Consider the following 18275-nt stretch of genomic DNA (forward strand, 5'->3'; position numbering starts at 1 on the left):
TAGATTGTGTGATCTCCCTGTTAGACGGGTGAAGGGGCTGATACCCCTTCGAGTGTTGTATATCTCGGCCTTTAATATATATTGTGGTTAATAAATAAGTGTGCCTCCGACTACGTCGTCCAAGTCTCCTGGAACCTACTACACATGCGCATTATGCGAGCTCTTTGATCTTGTCCTTCCTGTCTATTGGGTGTATTAAAATAGCCGTACCAACGCTAATCCCTATTGAAGTATGCTGCCATTTATAGGCATGCATTTAAAACATTTTGTGGCTTGGCTCTCCAACACACCGGTGTGCTGTACAAGTGACGAATTGGCCACGTTCTGTTTACGTGACAGCCCGTACTAGTTGGCTGTGTCGGGTGGTGGAGGGTTTTAACGACACATTTATATATTTACGCGATCTAACCCAAAAAACCTCTAATATGGATATTGGTCGCGAAAGCCTACGTGTTACATATAAATACTTGTACTCATTTATAATGGTTCCAATACGGCACTGTTAACGTTCACGTTAACCTGTTCAACCAGGTTAAAACTCGAGAGAGAGATGATGATAGTCTCGTTTGCAAAGAGTGACCCGGGTCGCCAACCCAGTGACCACATGCAACGTTGGGCCAGTGTTACTGGTAGGAACCTCCTGGTTCCACCAGCCCACTGGGGATTATTGTGTCCGTCCGTCCGTCGTGCATCCAAAAATGGGAGGGATGGGGCTGGGTGGAGAGGGGAAGGTGGGGAGGGGCTGGTTGGGGAGGGTGGAGAGGGGTTGGATGGGGCTGGTGAGGCTGGGTGGGGGGTGGGAAGGGTGGGGCTGGGTGGGGAGGGGCTGGTCACCCCGTGGTGCCCTTATAAAACTCAACGTTTAACCTACTCACGCCGGCTTGTGTCCGCCCTCACAGTCGGGCATATTTGCGGAATACACCACGCCGCCGTTGACCCTAGCCATTGACCGAGCAACCCAACGTTCCTACCAGCTCCCTCCGCAGGAATGTGTTAGCATGTGGTTGGAAACATTGCCTCAATGCTCTATATCTTACTGGGATAATTATAAAAAGCAATACCGTTCAGCAATGAAGCACATATAAATGACGGCAACATTAACTGCATTGCATGAACAATCTAAAAGGCTGCCCAAACATAAATCAATACAAAGGAAATACATTTCCTGTAATGTATGACTCACCCGAGATGTATCAAACGCTATAAATACTATCATGTCATTTGGCAACTAAAGTCGTAGGATGCACTGTGTATTAGAACCAGTGTTGGGCCAAAATAAAAGGCGTTCATATGTACATACCTAAGATGTACGGTAACAAACTATAAAATAAATACATTTTGGACGTTCATAAATTAAATGTGACACAAAGACTTCAGACATCAGAAAGGAGCAGTGATCGGCTCGGGCACATGCGCAGGCATCCAGAAGTCAGCCACCTCGAGTCAAATAGTGGTGATGATAAAACTGGAACAGTACTTGGAAGTCCATGGAAGTTGGGTGTCAACTTTACAACGTTCTAGATTTGAAGCTTTCTTGAGGGCAAGAATTCATACTCGTTGGGGGGGGGGTTTTCAGTAAAGTCATATAGGTTAAAAATTAAATTAAAACTAAATTAAATCACGTTTCGGGCGCAACACAAGCGGTTGTGCTTTCGCTACGTTGTCTCCACCTGAAGAAGGACGCTTGTGTTGCGCCCGAAACGTCGTGATTTAATTTAGCTGTTTTCATTTTATTTTTTACATACGCGACTTTACCGAAAAAAACAACAACTTTACAACGACCACGGAAACGTGTCATCAGCAATGGCGAGTTGCGACCACATCCAAAGCATTGGCTCTGGTGACTTGATCCCTGTGCTGATTCTATGCATTATACACGTTGCAGTGATAGCGTGTTAGTAGTCCAGTGTCCATCGGTCTATGCTTGACATTGGGTGAGGAAACCATGAACAGCGTATACCTTGGTTATCGTCTCCAATGGCAGAGGTTATGAGAAGGGGAAACTTTAGGCAGACATAACACGCGAATAACCCTTTCGCCACATCACATGACCATACCTAACGATCGTTTTAAATGTAGTCATTATGAAGCGCTTAAAATATTGTCATTAAATACATCATCCATCCGTGTTGTCATTGAAGCGTACACTAGGGGATATCGATAATTGTGCGGAGCAGCAGGAGAAAACTTGATGATGTATCAACTTCAAAACATGAGACACACAAAAGTTCTAAATGTACAGTAATATTTTATTCCTGCATTCAACAGCCTTGTTAACAGTGTGTAGACTTGGCGATGACAGTAAAATTAGGATTTTGCATTCTATACAATCCATTATTGCGTATGGCAATGTTCAAGAGCTAAATGCCAATGTTGGGAACGGCTTAGCCATGAGAGCGTCAGGCTAGAGTTCATATAGTTTTGCCATTCCTCCGTTGAAAGACCATAGGTCCATAGAATGGGTTTCATGATCACAATTGCACTGTGGATTGTCTTTATTTTTACAATGACATAGATGTGTGCATCAATCTGTTGATGTTCTGGAACAACCTCGTTTCCTCCCTTAATATCATACACATCTTCCTTCAAGAAATATTCTGAAGGAGATAAGTACTGGATACAGCCACATTTGCAAATTTGATTTGTAAATTTAATTCTTTACAATGTATCAATAGTTACATATTAATGAACAATTTGAGTGACTGTGCACCATCGTGGTGTGGTTTGGGACTGTTTTTGCTGTTTTTTACTGCCTTTCCCAAACTTGGGAATTTATGTACCAATGCAATTCGAACTTAAATACTTTATTTATCTTTTATTTAAGGAGCGCCACGATGGTGTGATGTTCTTCCTCACCTGGTATGCAGGTCGGGGGTTTAATCCCTACCCTGACACCTGTATATTTGGGGTTTGCATGTTCTCCCCGTGGTCGCGTGGATTTTTCTCTCCGGGTTCTCCGGTTTTTTCCTCATTTAGAAACATGCATTTAAATAAAATTTTGCTGCTACCAATTTCCACATAAGCCACTTCGTCGAGCTATCATTTGTGGCCAAGATACTTCTGAAACAGAAGCTAATAGCTCAGTGGGCTTTACCTAGCAAGAAAAAAATACTTTAGATTTATTTGTCTATATTTTTGGAAGTGATTTGTTTACATTTCCGATATATTGCATTCCTATTCTGTTTATGCACTGTTGTTGTACCATTCTAACCTGCCCCTACTGGACATCTATATAAAAAAGAGCTTTATAGCTAATCGCATTCCTCTGGTATAAATAATCTGATGTGGTTGATGGTCATACCAATGTCTTCAAGCAATTTTAAAGCCAGGTGCGATGTCTGGGTCTTGAATCAAGTGTTTATTCTGGACTTCTCTGTTGTTCCACTGTGTTCGCGAGCATTCTTCGGGATATGGGTGATTCTACGGTGACAGCGCGATCAGCGGCACGATATATTTTTGAGGTTCTGGACCAGGTTGGAACGCTATATTCTGCCGCTGAGTAATTCAGTGATAGGGGATAAATTTGCAGCACATCAGCTGACGCACCCTAGGTCGTTCCTGCAAGTTTGCCAATGCTAACAGTTGAAATTATTTTATTGGAGGCATATTTATTTCGATGACAGCTCTAACCAAATCCTTCCAAAGCCATCTCTCCATGATTGTTCAGGCGTAAAGTGCTTGTGGTGGTTTTCTAAGGATCTGGTCAGAGCCTTCAGTCACAGAAATATTCCTCCAATAAAATTTAGATTAGCTTTAAAAAGTAATGGCGATCTTCTCAAGGTTTGTACCCTGTGTCGGCTTGGCACTGGCTCGCAAATGCAGGGTGTGGCACTACTGCCGACTTATTTAGTTGACTGCGGGCTGCACATGTGAACTTGGGCGCACGTGCCCCTGTGATTGTGAGCATGTATGTACACGATTGTATGTAGGCGCTTCAAGAACCAGAGGCTGGGCCTCCTGTGCGTTGAAGAAGGCGGCTGCTCAGGTGGCGAGGAAGCGCCCCCCACTGAGTACAGAGTAGTTCCCGATGGCGCGCCACGGCGTCCACGCTCAGCCTGTATGCACGCACGCACGTCACCCTGTGTAGCCCAGGCAAGGCTTGGTGGAGCTCCAACTCTATATTGGTATCTTTCGATTTAAAGCTTTCGTGACTGCAGGGATTCATCTTCTTGGTTCTTTCGGTAAAGTCACGTAGAAGGGAAATAATAAAATAATAAAAATAAACATAATAAAATACAATTCTCACGACGTTACGGCCACAACGCAAGCAGCCGTCCTCAGGTGAAGAACAGGTCTGTCGGAAAGACAGCGTCATTCAGACGAAAGACAGCGTCATTCAGACGAAAGACAGCGTCATTCAGACGCTGTCTTTCCGACAGACCTGTTCTTCACCTGAGGACGGCTGCTTGCGTTGTGGCAGAAACGTCGTGAGAATTGTATTTTATTATGGTTTATTTTTATTATTTCCCTTCTACGTGACTTTACGGAAAGAACCAAGAATATCTATATTGGTAGTTCCCAACCTTTTGCTTGTCATGTACCCCCTTGCCAAATCTATCGACGAGCTATCTGTGTACCCCTACCAACATGTAGGTTAAATAATATATTAACTAGTCGGATTATTTATTTTTAGACTGGAAATAATCGAAAAATCACATTTACACTTAACGACACCGAAAAAATTTGCTAACATTTAATTATTAAAAATACATTGATGCAGCTATAAACATACCATTGCACACGCACAAAGCAGCTCTGCTGAGTAACCCCAAATGACCATACCTCACTACCATCGCACTGTCTCCATAACCCCCCCCCCCACCCCCGCCGACATCCCGCGTACTCCCAGGGATAGGTGTACGGTAGGCTCTGCGCGAAAATCTAAGTAAAGCGTTTCATAGACGCCCTTACCCAGGACTTTCAAACATGATGCCCAGTTTACACAAATGGAAATGTATGATCTGGATTTGAAGCTTTCGTGACTGCAGGAATCCATACTCTTTGGTTCTTTCGGTAAAGTCACGTCTGTTTCAGCAGTTTCCCTGCTGTGATTGTCTCACCTGATGACGGTCGCTTGTGTTGCCATCGAAACGTCGTGATCTATTATTTATATTTTTTCTACCTACGTGACTTTACCGAAAGAACCAAAGAGTATGGAAATGTATGGTTCACTGAAACTCCAAAGACGGTGCCAGATTATATGCTGGAGTTTCCTTGGCACATACCATTGGATCAACTGGAATAAACGTATGACCACCAAGTACCTCAATAATGTAATGCATATGAACCCTCACTTCAGCTGTGAAGTGTTTTTCATAACCATTACACATTTGACATCACACGACCTTACCGTAGAAGAGACTTTGGCTGAATACAAAACACCAACACATCGTTCTTATGGCCCTGAAAAAGGGAAACCGCAGTTAAAACTCAAGTTAACGGCAGGTTCATTTGAAAAGCATGATCCACTGTTGACGATGCTGAAATAAGCATCAGACATTATCCGCTGCTGGTTGTAGGCCTCCTCGAGTCATCATTCCTCAGTCTTGCGATGCAACAAATGCACATTGCCCCTGCTATGTGAGTGAGACATGCACTCAACATTTTCGTCAATAACACTCTGTGGTGTTAAAAGGAAAAATATACAATCGGTGACATTTCAGGCAATGGCCCTTCTTCATATCAGATCAACAGAAAGGCTGCAAGAGATAAAGTAGATAAGACTGGGAGACTACACTGTACACCATGAGGATTGATTGGGAATCATATTTTTCAAAATGTGTTTTTTTTGGTTTGATGATGAAATGAGTGATTAGGTGGGTGTGCAGCTTCATGAGTGTATGGACCAGCTTGCGATCTTACAGACATCTCTCCTGCAAGCAGGTTGTTGGAGCAGCCCCCAAACACCAGCACCTCGCCTTCCTCGCTCAGGGTTGCCGTGTGCCACAGCCTGCAACCCGCGTGGGCACACACCCACTGCGTTTAATCCCCTTGCACGGGCCTCGCACACACTTGAGCACGGCGCAATGTCACGACACAGGGTGCACAAGTGTGGGGCAGTGGACCTTGGTCTGTCGGGAGGGATGTGGGAGAGCTTCCGCCACTCCTGGCTCTTCACACTGTAAATCCAACCGTCCCCTGCAACAAACACCACAAAAAAGTGAAATTTGTAGTTAATGGACATGATTTGGCAGCAGTGTCAGTTCAATCACGTGGACATATTTTCTATTGATCTTGATGTGAGTTCAACTGACAATATGTTTTGAAAGCTTTGAAACCTTAGCACATTTTGTTAAAAAAAAAAATTCCTTTCAATTTTCTGAAATCAAAATATTGTATTGGCCTATCATGGCCGACCAGCTCTGAACCAATTCCTCAACCACATCAATTCCATACACCCAGCCATCAAATTTACCATGGAGGTGGAAAAGGATAGCAAGCTACCATTCTTGGATGTTTTAATCGAAAAGAGACCAGATGGCTCAATGGGACACTGTCTACAGGAAAGCCACCCATACAGATGCCTATCTAAAACCTGACTCCCACCACCATCCATCCCAGAAGAATTCTCTCATAAAAACTCTACACCATAGAGTTCGATGTATTTCCGACCATCACCTAGCCAGTGAACTGGAACACGTACACCAAGCTCTCAAGATGAATTGATATTCAGACTACACAATCCGTAAAGCTATCACCCCAACCGTTGGGAAAAAACCATCGGAGGACCCAATAAAAACCATCACCTTGCCATACATAGCAGCGGTCACCAAAAATATTTCCAAAATCATGAGCAAACACAAGATCCAGGTTCGATTGAACACAGTACAAAAAATTCGTGATCTGATCCCATCTTCGAAGGATGTGATCCCTGACATGCAATACCCCGGCGTCTACAAACTCAGCTGTGTCTGCGGCAGTAGTTACATTGGGAAAACTAAGCGACATGTCTCGGACCGTATTCGTGAACATAAGGCAGATCTTAAACACGTTAGCACCAATATCTCGGCTGTTGCTTATCATTGTTTTAATGCAGTGGCCTCACACGAAATTGATTTCTCTAAGACGAAGGTACTTTGCAAACCTACTGGATATCAACAAAAATTCGTTCATGAAGCCATCCATATATAGACACAGACACAATTTCAACCGAGAAGATGGGTACAAACTGAGCAATCATTTGAAGGACGTTATCAACCAGTTTAAGTCATAACTGGCTGTGATGTTCCCATCCTACCACCTTCCGATGTTAGTTGTTATTTTCTGCACTCCGATTTTACATTAACAGGTTACATTTCTCAGACTTACACAGCCACTTTCGCGCGCCGACCTAGAGGTTGCGGCTCTGCGATCTGCCATTAACATGCTAATCTCTCACATTAACATAGCCACCTCAGCGTGCTCGCCGTGGAGGCCGCTCACTGATCTTATATTAACATGCTAATTTCTACCTGGCAGCCCTTTGATTGGTGGAAAACCCACCACCATCGCGGTCGCCGTCCACCACTTACATTAACATTAGCTGCCCCGCCCATGCTGCTGACATTTGGGCAACGCCCATTTCAAACCTTTATAAACAGTTTGCCTTTAGAAGCTAACCCCCTTTTCCTGATGACGACTACTTGTGTTGCGATCGAAACATCGTAGTTTTTTATGATTTTCTTTGAACCTATCTACGTGACTTTACCGAAAGACCCAAAGAATACCAAAAGCAGTTGTACTCTTTGAGAAAACACGAGACAAATATACATACTTTACTATAATTAGGTTATTTTGAGACAGGTCAGATGCACAGATTGTTTTCTCAGTCAGATAACAAGACTGCCCATCTCTACAGCCAAACAAAACAGTAACACTCAAGAAGCACAATCTTTAACAGCACAGATGTGCCTGTTTCAACATGACTGTAAGGGGGTACCAATTTGTTCTTGTGGTCAAATTGTGGTCAATATCAGTGATAAATATCTGAACCAGTCCTGGGCCTTCCCTAGATTGACTCAGCTTTAGTTGAGTACCTGGTGTGGTGTGTAAACATCACCACTGGGGAAACAAAGGTTGCCGGGCATGGTGGTCACCCATCGTATTGTGTGCCAAGCAAACAGCACTTTTCCCAACAGTCTGTTAAAGGCTATATTGGGAGGTTTTTTATCTTCATATGGAGAGTACCAAGAGGTTGACGCTCCGTCGTGAAGCCACCGTAGAGGAAGAGCTGGTCATCCGAGGCTGCCGTGAGTGTGTGCCATGATCGGCCTAGCGGCACTTCTCCTCTGACTGCTATTCTGCATCAACCACACAACACAACCACATGCACACTACACTCACACGACCACACCATGCAAAGTCCTCCATAGCTGCTTACGCAGTAGCAAGCATAACAAAAGCACACAATCCCAACGTGGTGCTTCGATCAACAGGCTTCAGGTTGTGATTGAGTGTGCAATCAACGTACGGGCCGCTCCATGCCCAGTTGTCCAGGTTCAGGTAGTGCAAGTCATTCATCCGAGCCCCCTAGTCACGCAGAGGTACACACAAACACGTACACTGTTTAAATTTCGATTTAAAGCTTTCGTGACTGCAGGGATTCATCTTCTTGGTTCTTTCGGTAAAAGTCACGTAGAAGGGAAATAATAAAATAAAATAAAAAGAAAACATAATAAAATACAATTCTCACGACGTTTCCGCCACAACGCAAGCAGCCGTCCTCACGTTTCGGTCACAACGCAAGACGCTGTCTTTCCGACAGCCCTGTTCTTCACCTGAGGACGGCTGCTTGAGTTGTGGCCGAAACGTCGTGAGAATTGTATTTTATTATGTTTTATTTTTATTATTTTATTATTTCCCTTCTACGTGACTTTATCGAAATAACCAAGAAGACGTACACTGTTTACCTAAAAATATTGCATAACAGTGCTTTCACACGCACACACTGGTATTCTCCCATCCATGAACCACATACGAGGTTATGCCGGCGTAATGCAATAAAAATCCTCGCACCTACCAGGTAGCGGCCTCCAAAAAGGTAGCCCCGGTTGCCGTGGGTGGCACAGGCATGTGCCGCGCGAGGAAGTGGTGGCGTGCCCTGTATGGAAAAGTACGTAATATATCGACTACGAAACACACATCTACACAAATAATTTCAACACGCTGCACAGGATTCGCTCACTCACAAAGAGAGAGAGAGAATGGCTGAGAGGCACGAGGAGGAACGACAGACGAGCGGAAGAAGCAGAAGACAGGCAGTGCGCCGGTGCCAAATCCCCCCCACCCAACCTATAAGCTCTGCGTTCCTCTATATGTCAAGGTGTTATCTGCAATTAAAAAGATTACATGAAGGCGGAAATGGAAAATACTGTGATTTACACACGTAAAAGCATCTTTGTGCTACTCCATTTGACGTACTGCTGACTTACAGTCGTGAGAGGTTGACTCCAACTGTATGTTTCCAGGTCGAAAATGTGCACATGATTATTCCAGCCTCTGGAAACATTTGGCCCCTGGAAGGTTTTGAGGGTGGAAAACAACAGAATACAAATTTAATGCCCGAGTAACATTCCATATGAACAGGAAACACGGCAGTGTCTGTGAACTGCAGCTTGATTTCATTGAGGATGTGGCACCGTGAAATCAAAGAAGCCACGGCTATTGAAGGCATTGGGCCACACTGCAGAGACACGCACCCACAGGGAGGTTTCGTCAAACTCGAAGGTCCCTCGATGAGCCTCGCGGGGCTGGTATCCATAACCGCCGAAGAATACGAGCCTGGTGAAGACAACACACGTGCCGAAAAAGTCATGGCCACAATTCTGTAGCGGGCGCACACGTAAAATAGGAAAAGAGTCAGAGACCTTTGACACGCAGGCTTTCGCGACCAATATTATCCATAATAGGTTTTTCTGGTCAGATCGCATACAGTGTGTCGTTAAACCCACCACCACCCAACACAGCCAATTACTAAGGTTTGTCACATCAACAAAACATGAGAATTAGTGACTAGTTCAGCACACCGTTGTGTTGGGAGAGTAAACCGACAACATTCAGAGGCAGCTTGCAGTATCATAGATGGCCTAGCTACCTTAGTGGGCTAATATTGTGCCAGAGTTGCGTTGCCATTTTTATCTCATATGACGCTGATAGCAGTTGAAATTGGGATGATAAACAATTATAAAAAAGAAGAGTGAATACCTTTGCGAATATCCGATACTATTGGTAAGTAAAAATGAAGGCAAACTAAATAGCTACAAACACTCCAGACTAGACTGTCAGAACTGTATAATACATTATGCTTGTATATAGCGGCATTCATGCAGAGTCTCTCAGGGTGCTTTGCAATAAAAATAAAACTGTGACGATAATAAAAACCACGAGCAAATAAATATAGTTCAAGCAAAAGCTAACGCAAGCAGATGTGTGTTTTGTATTTGTTCGAGCTGGTTGTTGGTCTTCTGTTGCTCAAGCCTGGTGTACTGTGTGCTGCTCACTTGTTGCCATGTGTCCAGCAGCCCAGTTTGTCCTTGGGAGAGGGAGGCTGGCCCGTGTAATTTGATATCCTTTCCCACTTGTAAGAATCTCCACGGGGACACAAATCCATTGTGTAAAACTGCAAAAAAATTACTGTTTTACTAACTTTCTCAATAAAAAAAAATCCCGATCGTGCCATCTGCATTACGTCAAGAGACATGCTTTTGGGTCTCTCGCAGAACAGTGCAAACCCATTCATCTTCGAGAATTGCCCACAGAAGCGGATATCGCAGAGTAACCTCTGAGATCCGGTCAAGTGACCTCCGGTCCACACAAAGTAGAGGGAATGACTTCCCACTCTCTTTGAATATGAGAGAGGTTCTACGCCATAATAGCCAAACCCATATTTTATTACTCAAGTCATCAGTGGTTGGGTTGAGACCATCAACGCACTGCTATTGAGGATCTGGTTTAATCACAGGCAGTGGCCTGGATTCAAACCCAGGATTTCAGCGGTGCCAGCTCAGCTGGCTTACCTCTGAGCCACCACCCACCTCCTTGCAAAGAATAAGTTAACCACTACATTATTTTGCAAAGTAATCCAACCTGCAATAATTCTGAGTGTTAAATATAACTGAATACAGTTGGTGGGTTTCTATTAAATGTAATTGCTATATCAACCACGGCTCACAAAGCCATGCTGAAAAAACATAATAAATCGGGCATGGTGCAGTTAAACACTCACTGCAGTGTAGAATGTGCTTGTTTGTGAATTTTTCCAATGGTGCCATAGTAATATATATATCACACCAAGGAAAGAATTAACTACTTTTCCTTCAGGCAGGTTATACAAATGTCGAAAACCTTGTGGGAAAAAGTGTTGCCACGGAATTAAAATATAAAATGTTTGACATTTCATAACAGTTTTTGTTAACGTGATATTTAATTCAAAGCTTCATACCATACATGATGGTCAGGTGTGGACCTTAATTCAATTAGTTACAATAATGGCTTTGAAATTCAAAATACAAGCAATTTAAAAACATAGGAAACCGTGGGGTTTCATACTGGACAGGAGTGGATCAATGTCACCATGCCGCTCAGCTCATGGTGCAGCCAGCAGGCAGTGTGCTAGAAGACAGGCCAGGCAGGCCCTCACATAATCCGTGTTGTGTTCAGTGCAGGACATGGAGTAGAACAAAGTGTCAAAGGCAGTTCACCTCATTGCTGTTGCCACGGTGGTGATGGCCCCCAAACATGTATAATCTTCCATCAACGCACACTGCACAGCTGCCAGACATTGGGGGAGGAAGCTCTCCTCCAAGCTCTCGCCGATGCCTACCACAACACACACAATCCGCCGTGATGCACGCCGCTTGCCTCGACACAAACCGCCGAGACGCACGGCACACCATTTTCTAATGCACACACCGCTGACACAAACCGTGACGCGTGCCGTCTGTCAAGTCACTGCTGTGACACTGCTGTGACACACACACTATCTGCGCTGACACACTACCGTCACACACCACCTAGAAATGTGCCACGAGTCAAGACACCACCAAGACATGTGCACACACATACTGCTGACACACGTCGCTTGCGATGGGACCTTTGTCCAACTCCTCAAGGGGGTTCAGAGCCAAATTGTTGTACTGAAAATCACAAATAATAATGACCACCCTTTATAAATTCTATGGGCATGTGTATGTTGCACTGGGCTGCTCAAGTGCCATCTAGAAAGACAAAACAGGCTGAGATTTCTGGCCATGTGCCACCAAACCCCACTATTCAAAGCCACGTGTATAACTAAACATAATTTTTGAACTTGGAGTTGTGGGGTGACAGATCAACATAAAATGTAAATGGTGAAAATACATAAATGGAAGAGCAATGAAAGTACGATTAACGAGGCTGATCGGCAGGACACGAAGGCCAACTCATGACTCATTAAACACGTGCACATCCATTCCAAAACAGAGGCTGTACAACCCCAAAACCTCACTGCAAGCAAATAATCCACGATTCTTACCACACTTGGGTTTCAGTATCGTAAATCCACATTTCACTGGAAGGAAGATAAAGGTCCACAGAGTTGTCAGCCTGAATAAAAAGCAACAAAACTATGTCACAAGTGAACCAGACTTCACAACATCAACAAAGTTGCATTTCAACTTAGCAGCGTTCGAATTCAAGCGTGTACGTTGAACTTCTTTCGCACCGTACGTCGCCAACCGTGCTAACCGGAGTCCGTTGCTTACCAGGTACCCGCCCCACACGTACATGCGGGTTCCGCAAAACACGGCTATGTGACCGCTCCTCTCCTCGGGCTCGGAGCGCGGCTGGCCCGCGTCATCGGGCTCGGGCTCCCCATTGCCCAGGTCCCCCACGTGCGGCTGCCTCCACCGGAACATAGGGCCTCCTAGAGCTGCTCACTGCCACGCAACGCCAGAATCAGAATATGTATTTATACTGGAGGAATCCGATGAGCTAAACATCTCTTTTTCACAGATGTCCAGTAGTTTCCACAGATGTCCATCACCGCCGTCCCAGAGATGGTCACTACAGCAGAATATTCAGTAGCATGCACAGTCGTCTCTACACTCACCACACCACGTTCCATCGCAAAACCTCGACACGCTCAATTGCTTTTCACCACACACCACTGCACACCATAACCACAACCGACCCCACACTCCATCACATACCCTCACACCATCACCAAACATATCATACACTCCACCATGCAATCACCACACACGATGACACACCCTAACCACACACCATCACATACCCCTCACTAGACTCCATCACGACTCACCGGCACTAAATCACACCTCCTCACTACACGCGATCACCACGTGTACACACCTCCACCACGCTCCATCATCTCCCCTATTCAACCAAAATCACTTCTTCTTCACTCACAGGTCTCTGTCCAAGTGCGTAAGCAAGCGCAGAGCAGTGCTCATCTGAAACAAACGCAGGCACCGACTGGCCACTTTCAGGCGTTAATGATCACAACAAAGTTTATCGGCCTCTGAACGATAATTGGTCGAATGTTACTTTAGCTGAAATCTGATCTCACAAACGAGCGTAGAAAGTGCCGAGTGGTGACAACCACGAGCGGTGTGGTGGCCAGCACCACCCCCGGCCGCCTTTGTCTCCCCAGTGGCGATGTTTACACACCGCACCAGGTACTCATCTGAGGCTGAGTCGACCTAGGGGAGGCCCAGGGTACCGGTTTCAGATAATCGTCACCGGTGTTGGTGGCCGTGAGCGGGAATCGAACTCGGGTGGCCGGGTTCGTAGCGTCCACCACTACACCACCGCTCCCCATCATCACACACCACGCTAGACAACCACGTAACATCTAATATGAAAGACGCGTTAAAGAATGGCTTTAACCTTCTTATCTGGCGGATAGATGTTGCTGTATGTGCAAACGTGGCTTTGGTGATGTACGCAGAACGATGCATTTAAACCGCTTTGAGTGGGGCGCAAAGGAAGCCTTCACGAGGCATGGACTAAGACCATCCAGAAGGTGGCGTAGTAACACGTGTAATGAATATTCTTTGGTTCTTTCGGTAAAGTCACGTAGATAGAAAACATAAAAGTAAATATATTTTTAAAAATAATGATACAATTTTTTGCGACGTTTCCATCACAACACAAGCGATCCTCATTAGGAGGAAAATAAGGAATAATGAAATTAGCGGAGCATCAATCGCTAACAGGGTATTGATTACGCCTCGAAATCGGGTGCCTATTTAGTGTCTGAACATCTCAACACCTTCCATTTACGCGAGATAAAAAGGGGCTAATGCCACTTTTTTTTGTCGTCGTCGTCGTTGTTACTATGAAATATCTCAATACTGGCGAAAGGTTCCGATGGTTGTCATACACACATCGCGTATCCATCATCCACATCGACTGCGGGGGGTAACGGTGAACTCACTCCTCAGGAGGCACCATCCTGCACCCTCCTCCTCACATCCCACCTCGTTTCTCATCCCCCCCCATCCTTCCCATCCTCCTCTCATTCCCCTCTCTCATTCCCCTCTCTCATTCCCCTCTCTCATTTCTCTCCCCCCCTTTCTCACTCCTCTCTCACTCATTCCCATCCCTCTCACTCATTCCACTCCCTCTCACTCATTCCCCTCCCTCTCACTCACTGCCATCCCTCTCACTCATTCCCATCCCTCTCACTCATTCCTCTCTCATTCCCATCCCTCTCACTAATTCCCCTCCCTCTCACTCATTCCCCTCCCTCAGTCCCCTCCCTCTCACTCATTCCCATCCCTCTCACTCATTCCTCTCTCATTCCCATCCCTCTCACTTATTCCCCTCTCACTCATTCCCCTCTCACTCATTCCCCTCTCACTCATTCCCCTCTCACTCATTCCCCTCTCACTCATTCCCCTTCCTCTCACTCATTCCCATCCCTCTCACTCATTCCTCTCTCTCATTCCCCTCCCTCTCACTCATTCCTCCCTCACTCATTCCCATCCCCTCTCACTCATTCCCCTCCCTCTCACTCATTCCCATCCCTCTCACTCATTCCCATCCCTCTCACTCATTCCCATCCCTCTCACTCATTCACCTCCCTCTCAATCATTCCCATCCCTCTCACTCATTCCTCTCTCTCATTCCCATCCCTCTCACTCATTCCCATCCCTCTCACTCATTCCTTTCTCACTCATTCCCATCCCTCTCACTCATTCCTCTCACTCATTCCCATCCCTCTCACTCATTCCTTTCTCACTCATTCCCATCCCTCTCACTCATTCCTCTCACTCATTCCCATCCCTCTCACTCATTCCCATCCCTCTCACTCATTCCTCTCTCTCATTCCCCTCCCTCTCACTCATTCCCATCCCTCTCACTCATTCCTCTCTCTCATTCCCATCCCTCTCACTCATTCCCATCCCTCTCACTCATTCCCATCCCTCTCACTCATTCCTCTCACTCATTCGCCTCCCTCTCACTCATTCCCCTCCCTCTCACTCATTCCTCCCTCACTCATTCCCCTCCCTCTCACTCATTCCCCTCCCTCTCACTCATTCCTCTCTCTCATTCCCCTCCCTCTCACTCATTCCTCTCTCACTCATTCCCATCCCTCTTACTCATTCCTCTCTCACTCATTCCCCTCCCTCTCACTCATTTCCCTCCATCTCACTCATTCCCCTCCCTCTCACTCATTCCCCTCCCTCTCACTCATTCCCCTCTCACTCATTCCCCTCCATCTCACTCATTCCAATCCCTCTCACTCATTCCCATCCCTCTCACTCATTCCCATCCCTCACTCATTCCCATCCCTCTCACTCATTCCCACCGCTCTCACTCATTCCCTCTCACTCATTCCCTCTCACTCATTCCCCTCTCACTCATGCCTCTCTCACTCATTCCTCTCTCACTTATTCACCAGCGCCGCTGCATCGCGAGTCCACCTCCAACGCAGGCCGCGTCCATCATGGCGGATCAAGGGGGCGGGCGCGCGGGGAGTTAGGGGGGTGGGTTGAGGGGCGGGGGGGGATTGGGGGCGGGGCGTACACAGTGGGGGCGTTGCAGACGGGCGGGGCTTGTGGGGGGGCCTCCCCGTGGCCACGCCTCCACCAGAGATCCGAATGCCAGGGACTCCTCTACTTACGAACGAGTTAGGTTCCAGAGGTCGGTTCGTAAGTCGATTTGTTCGTAAGTCCAACTTTACTCCCGTCGATTCCAAACATGTTTTACGGCATGTGCACTAAACACGGGGAATGGCTTGCAAAGTTGTATAATCTCCTGTAGACGTATGCCACTGGTTCTTCACGTTCTGCAGATGTAGATGCCACTGGGTCTTCACGTTTTGCAGATGTAGATGCCACTGGTTCTTCACGTTCTGCAGATGTATATTCCACTGGTTCTTCACGTTCTGCAGATGTAGATGCCACTGGGTCTTCACGTTCTGCAGATGTAGATGCCACTGGTTCTTGACGTTCTGCAGATGTAGATGCCACTGGTTCTTCACGTTCTGCAGATGTAGATGCCACTGGTTCTTCACGTTCTGCAGATGTAGATGCCACTGGTTCTTCACGTTCTGCAGATGTAAATGCCACTGGTTATTTCACGTTCTGCAGATGTAGATGCCACTGGTTCTTCACGTTCTGCAGATGTAGATGTCATTTGTTTATCATGTTCTGTAGATGCAGATGCCACTGGTTCTTCACGTTCTGTAGATGACACTGGTTCTTTCATGTTCTGCAGATGTAGATGCCACCACCGCCATCTATTGCGCGGCAGTTGAACTTACGACTCTTGTTCCGAACAGCCAACTGGACATACGTACAGGTTTGTTCGTATCCCTGAAAGTTCGTAAGTCGAGTCCCTGTAAGGACTGCGCAGTATATCCCGTGTGGAGATCTAATTTATAATTATAGAGCTGAAAGACCATTACGCAGTGCGTGTACACTTTTTAGCCGTCCAGCGCTCCGCTCGTTGTTGTGAGCGTCGCTCCTCCGCCCTCCTTCACGAGCCTCCTCCTCCATCGAAGCCGATTTTGACGCCGCTGGTACCAGTCATCGGCAAGTCCAATCACCTCCACATCCCCGTGTACCACATCAGCACATCTCTTCTCTAGCCCACGCCCGTTCAGCCCCCCTCTATCCGGCCAAACAGAAGCTGCTTGGGCATGCAGAAAACGCAGTGTCTCGCCTCCCGGAGGAGCTCACTGATGAGACCGTGTCCAAATCTAGACCCTCTCACACGCACCTGGTCTCACACAGACAAATATCCCCAGTATAGCCTTAACAGGCTGTTGGGACAAGTGGTGTTCGCGAGCACCTACGAAGCTCGGCACGGCACACGAAGCGGTGGGTTGCCAGCACCACGCACGGCTGCCTTTGTCACCCTAATGGCGATGTTTACACAGCGCTCATTTGAGGCCGAGTCGACCTACACACACCCTCTCACGCACACCACCCCGGCACTTCACTTCATCGTGGCTCCGAGCGCGCCACCAGTCGCATTAATAATGCAGCTCGCCAGCGGCGCCACAACCAATTAGGCTCCATTACAACCCCTGGACCCCTCCCCTCACCCCTCGATTCCACCCCCCCCCCCCGGGATGACCCCTCTACCCCAAGGGTTATTTTTGATCCACGTCTCTACTTGACACCCACCACTCACCACCGCGCTCATTCACACTATCACTCATTCACCCCGCTAAATTCATTCCTCCCTCTCACCCACTCTGTCGTTACACTCGCCTCTTGTCTTTAACTTATCCTGTCACTCACCTCGCGTGTTCCTACACTCACTTACTCATTGTCCATCCACTCACCCATTCACTCACTCACTAAGTCGCTCACCTACTCACTCACCACCCGCCTGCTATCCACTCAACACATTGACTCACACATCCATTGACTCACCCACTAACTCACTCGCTTACCAGCTCACCATCCACCTCCTATCCACTCACCGACTGACTCACTCACCCATTCACTCACCCACCGACTCGCCCGCAAGCGCACTCACAACAAATTCACCTACCCCCTTATGCACCCACATACGCATCCACATATCCACCCACCTACTTATCCACTCTCCTACACACTCACTCACCTAACCACTCATCAACCCAACCGCTCTCCACTCACCCATCGACTCACCCACTGACTCATTGACCAATGCACTTACACACCCACCGAACTCTTCATCATTTCACTCACCAACACCACTCATCGGCGTACTCGGCAACCCATGCTACACACATTCGCCCGTGCGCGCCTACAATCACGCAGGGACGGGCTTTACATACGCGCAAAAAGAATGCT

The 18275-nt window shown here is 46.7% G+C and overlaps 1 protein-coding gene across 3 annotated transcripts; it reads right to left on the reverse strand.

The window, feature by feature from the left end:
• Window positions 1-2803: 2803 nt before the first annotated feature.
• Window positions 2804-15984, reverse strand: LOC144943191 (kelch domain-containing protein 2-like). 3 transcript variants are annotated; one of them, XM_078870444.1, is made up of 14 exons: window positions 15884-15984; window positions 12720-12893; window positions 12491-12561; window positions 11679-11796; window positions 10479-10597; window positions 9678-9759; window positions 9411-9494; window positions 8999-9079; window positions 8450-8508; window positions 8167-8279; window positions 6066-6138; window positions 5863-5950; window positions 5351-5403; window positions 2804-4055 (listed from the first exon to the last, which is right to left on the reverse strand). In XM_078870444.1, the coding sequence occupies exons 2-14, from the start codon at window positions 12870-12872 to the stop codon at window positions 3935-3937; spliced, it is 1215 nt and encodes a 404-aa protein (XP_078726570.1). In that variant the 5' UTR covers window positions 12873-12893; window positions 15884-15984; the 3' UTR covers window positions 2804-3934. The 3 variants fall into 3 exon arrangements, with proteins under 3 accessions (XP_078726570.1, XP_078726571.1, XP_078726572.1); XM_078870445.1 differs by having other exon boundaries at window positions 15876-15968; XM_078870446.1 differs by lacking the exon at window positions 9411-9494.
• Between the last annotated feature and the right edge of the window lie 2291 nt (window positions 15985-18275).

Source organism: Lampetra fluviatilis, chromosome 30 (genome assembly GCF_964198595.1).
Source record: "Lampetra fluviatilis chromosome 30, kcLamFluv1.1, whole genome shotgun sequence".
Taxonomy (NCBI): Eukaryota; Metazoa; Chordata; class Hyperoartia; order Petromyzontiformes; family Petromyzontidae; genus Lampetra; species Lampetra fluviatilis.

Coding starts and splice junctions, on each gene's coding strand:
- LOC144943191 (XM_078870444.1), bottom strand. CDS start 12,872: ATGTTCCGGTGGAGGCAGCCGCACGTGGGGGACCTGGGCAATGGGGAG. Junction 8,280..8,449: donor AACTGGGCATGGAGCGGCCC/GTACGTTGATTG, acceptor TGGTTGATGCAG/AATAGCAGTCAGAGGAGAAG. Junction 5,951..6,065: donor ATCCCTCCCGACAGACCAAG/GTCCACTGCCCC, acceptor CGCGGGTTGCAG/GCTGTGGCACACGGCAACCC.